Source organism: Malus domestica, chromosome 13 (assembly GCF_042453785.1).
Source record: "Malus domestica chromosome 13, GDT2T_hap1".
Lineage (NCBI taxonomy): Eukaryota > Viridiplantae > Streptophyta > Magnoliopsida > Rosales > Rosaceae > Malus > Malus domestica.
In genome coordinates this window covers 36,817,356-36,822,010 of record NC_091673.1, presented here as the reverse complement: position 1 = coordinate 36,822,010, position 4,655 = coordinate 36,817,356, and the positions used below count along the sequence as shown (strand labels likewise).

At 35.2% G+C, this 4,655-nt stretch overlaps 1 protein-coding gene across 1 annotated transcript; it reads right to left on the bottom strand.

Annotated features, from left to right (window-relative positions):
* Nucleotides 1-2,301: 2,301 nt before the first annotated feature.
* On the bottom strand, nt 2,302-3,228 carry LOC103431549 (uncharacterized). The gene has a single exon (XM_008369714.4). It carries the CDS (start codon nt 2,871-2,873, stop codon nt 2,511-2,513), a length of 363 nt encoding a protein of 120 aa, XP_008367936.1. The 5' UTR covers nt 2,874-3,228; the 3' UTR covers nt 2,302-2,510.
* Between the last annotated feature and the right edge of the window lie 1,427 nt (nt 3,229-4,655).

Genomic DNA, 4,655 nt, shown 5'->3' with positions numbered 1-4,655 from the left:
TCCAAACTATTCTTCTCATCTTCCTCCCTCCCTTGGTTTCATGGTTTCACATCAAACACGAAATTTGACAAATTTTTTCTTCCTCCTTGCAATCAATTGCGTGGCTCTTCGGAAAATTTAATTCATGGATTATAAGGGTGTTTAGAAAATACAAAAAAAAATTGTATATTAAAAAACATTTCTAGGTTTATGGGCCTTTTTTTTTTGGGTAAAGAAAAGTAGGGATTAGGGATGGGTAGGACGAGGGTAAAGATCGGGTTTTGGGGTGGTTAAGGAGTTGGCTTGATTGATTTTCTGCTTGAGACGAACAAATATACTTGTTTTGAAATCTGAGATGTAGGAGGCAAGGAGAAGGTGACACAGAGAAGCAAAATAGGACGCAAGCAATGTTAATTTACTGGAAACGGTGAAGAGAAAAAGGTGAGGATTGAGAGAGGGTGAAGAAGACGATGAAAAAGAAAGAGGAGTTCCGGAAAGAAAAAAAAGACCAATTATTAGGTGGTGTCGCTTATGGTCGACATTATAGTGGTTATTTTATTTATTCAATTATCGGTTGGTGTCACTTTTAAGCGACGTTGTTGTTAGTACTTAATGTCGCTTGTATCCAACACAAGCTTCGATGTCACTTTTTAGCGACGCTGTTGTTGTTTTTTATTTTATATTACTTTGCTTTTTGGTGGCAAATTAAGGGGACTAAGCGACGTCAATACCCTTTTTGTGATCGTAGCATTGGTGTCGATTCCTCTATCTGACATTGCACGATTTAATGTCAGATTTTTACTAAAAATCCAACAGTAATTAGGGTTTCTTGTCGGCTTTGCCACCGCCAATGATATCCGCTTTTGTAGTAGTGAAAGTGACCTGACCTATTAAGAACCCGTTAAAATAACGGGTGTGGCACGACACGACCCATTAAGATAACAGGTGTTACACAAAAACGACACTAAACACGACAAACACAACCCGTTTGCCGGGCGTAGTGCCACCACACAAAATTTTGCATGAACTCACTTGTTTAAGGCAATGCCACGTCTATATTATGTTGTCCAATGATATTAAATTTACCATTAAAAATATATTAATACTCACTCTATTACGGAAGAATATTGTTGAACTTTTAAGGCTAGAAAATCGGAATTCTGAGCACTTGCTTTACCACTAATTTAAACGAAGTAATGCTAAAGAGACTAAATTTGTAAACTAAATGATGTGTCACCAATAGAAAATAAGCACGTTTATCAATATTTATTTTTTATTTTTAATAATTTAATCATCAACTTCCATATTATTTAGTTTACAAATATATATAGTCTACAAATTTAGTTTCTTTAACATTATTGATTTAAACATGAGTTAATTACTGTGGGGAATGGATTCTATTATCACAAACGGAGTTTGACAGAGAGACAATTGGCAAGACAATCCCAAACTGTCCCATCTGTCATGCATTCAGCAATCGGCAGACAAAAGAAGGAAAGACAGTCCAAATAACAACATATTTTGGCATATTGCCTTTAATTTAAAGGAAAACTAATGAAAATGGCTTGAAAACTTTGAGTTTTAATGATAAGGACAAAATAAAGAGTAAAGTGAATAGTACCAGGATTGACTTTTTAGTGTAAAAATGTGGTTTTTCGTTAAAGTGAACAGTACCGGGTGCTTTTCGTTAAAGTTCCCTTAATTTAAAGGAAAACTAATGAAAACTTTGAATTTTAACAATAAGGACAAAATAAAGGGTAAAGTAAATAGTAACAGGATTGACTTTTTAATGTAAAAATGTGGTTTTTCGTTAAAGTGAACAGTACCGGTAGCTTTTCGTTAAAGTTCCTTTAATTTAACATATTCTACATTTAAACTACATTTGTAAATAAAAAATATGTCACAAACAGATAATAAGTTTGTTGATCAACATTTATATAATAATCCAATCATCAACAACTATATTATTTAGTTTATAAGTTTGGTATAAAAATTGGATGATGCTAGAGAGACTAAATTTGTAAATAAAATTTGCAAACCAAATGATGTGTTACCAATAGAAAATGAGCACATTTATCAACACTTAAGTCAACTTTTATATCATTTAGTTTGCTAAATTTTATCTATACATTTAATCTCCCTAATATTACTCTTAAAAATTTAGTCCGCATATCATTACCCTGCTTGTAATAATTGATGGTAAAGTAGTTTATACCATGCAAACGTGACGAGAACTGAAAATGATAGAGATAGTTCCGAATTGAGGTCATGGCAAATGGAAGCCATATACGTAAATAAAAGGCATCTAGTTTGAAACTAAGATTAATTTACTACCAGGCAATTCCTTTATTGACAAGCACTCAAAGAAAGTACATTTCATATTACAGAGAAACATTGAGCAGTGACCAACCATCTATTTAATTTTTATTCTTCCATAGCCAATTATTTATTCATATTTTTTACACATAATTTTGTTCAAAAACCAAAACTAATAGCAAGGTGACAATTTCCTGCATACGTGGGAGGACGTCTTAGCCTCGCCCTCGGTTTCCTGACCCAGACCCAGCCCTAGATCCAGCATAAGACCCAGCAGATGAACCTGCTTCAGACCCTGCTCCGCCCGACCCGCTGGATCTTGAAGAAGACGATGAACTTGAGCTTGAGCTTGAGCTAGAGCTAGACCCACCCCCAGACCCCGAACCCGCTCCAGCACCGGAGCCTGCTCCACTCCCACCCAGCCCGACACTTACTCCAGAACCCACACCAACTCCAATCCCACCGAGGTCTATCCCCAGGTCTTTTCTTGCCACGCGGCTTTCAGACATAACAAAGGCACTTGAAACAAGCAAAGCAATTAGGGCAAAAGACTTGAAACTAAAACTGAACTTACCCATTGTCAATGTACTACGTACTTCAAGTAGCTCAACTAGCCAAAGGATAAAAAATAGCTGTGAACGATTTAAGGAAACAAAATTATGAAAGAGCGAGAATGTTTGGGTTGTTATGAATATGATCGAGAGGGACACACGATGAGCTACTTATATAGGAATTTTTGGGACCGACGTGTGAAGGGGATGAAATAAAGAATTGAATGATCATGCATGCTACCTAGGCGTTTGTTGTGTTTGGGAATTGTGATTGAACAAAGTTGGTGGATCGAAAGGTGGAGGCGCTTGAGTGGATGTTGTTCAGTTTTATTGTAACACGAGTCGGTGTAGGTTGCATTATTAGCTCGCCGACTTACTCAAATCACACAGACGCATTTACCATAGTGCGGGGTGGACTACTATTGGTAGTGGAGTACGACTGGCTCCCACGTAACGCACCTAAAAATTTATATTATCAGAAATTTGTGATTCATGAATTGCCACGATCAAAATGCGCATGCAATACTCTCTTAATGAACAAATTAATACTCAACATCATCAGAAATTTGTGATTCATGAATTGCCACGATCAAAATGCGCACGCAATACTCTCCTAATGAACATTATCAGAAATTTGTGATTCATGAATTGCCACGATCAAAATGTGCATGCATTACTCTCCTAATGAACAAATTAATACTCAACCCTTTAAATAATTATCCATATGTATAAACAAAAAGACAGGTGAGTTTTAAGTAACATATTCATGATGAACAATTCATTTATTTAATATATTTGAATGGCTAAAGAATTTTAGATTTGTGTGCTTTTTTGTACAACAATCTTCAAATGAATATTAATAAGCTGACCACCCAGCTTCTAACATGGTGAATAAGAGACTCTTGAGTTTTGAAGAAGAGAGACGAGAGCTTAAGGTGTGTTTGTTTGCTTCACTTGGTTTCACTAGATTCGACTAAATTAAAAATTAGTATAGTCTCATGTTTGTAACCCAAAGGAACTAGCTTTAATGGGATTGGACTTCACTCGCCTCAACTAAGGGGCTCGCTAGACGTTCTTAGCGGGACCCCCCTCCCCCCGAAAATTAGAGGACTACTAAGACCGTTCTCTCTCGCGTGCACTACAAAATAAGTAGTCATTACCGACAAAGGTTTTTTGAGGGTCCCAAAAAACCATCGTAAAAAGCACATTTTTGCAACCATATATAAAATATGGATCGTTGGTAACATGGCACGAAACAAAATTTATTACCTATGCACATAATATCCTTGAAAAAACTCTCAGGTTTCATCGGAAATGCACTTTTGTTTGGTGGGAAGACTTGACGCTAGTTGTATTAACGAGAAATAAAGTTTTTATCGGCAATAGAATGATTATTTTCAAGGGTTTACTCATGTTGACGAAATTAATTTACTATTTTTGAGGGGAAAAATGTCCTCTAGGTAATGCTTTTATATTTTCGAGGGAAAAAAGTCCTCTCGATAATTCTTTTATATTTTCGAGGGTGATTAGTTGTTTTTGTAAGTAATCATATTTTTTTCGACAAAATTTTTTCTTTGCCAGAATAAATTTTTAAGGACATATGGTTTTGTTGGAATCAATTATTTATCATTGGTCACATGTGTCGTTGGAATATTCTTGATATAAGTTTGATACTTAATTTAATATTCTACAATAAATGGATCATATAACTTAGAATACATATGGATAAGATTGGACCATAAAAATAAAAATAAACCGTTGAGCACAAAGTTGTATAACTTAATATAGTATTCTACGATAAAGAAACAA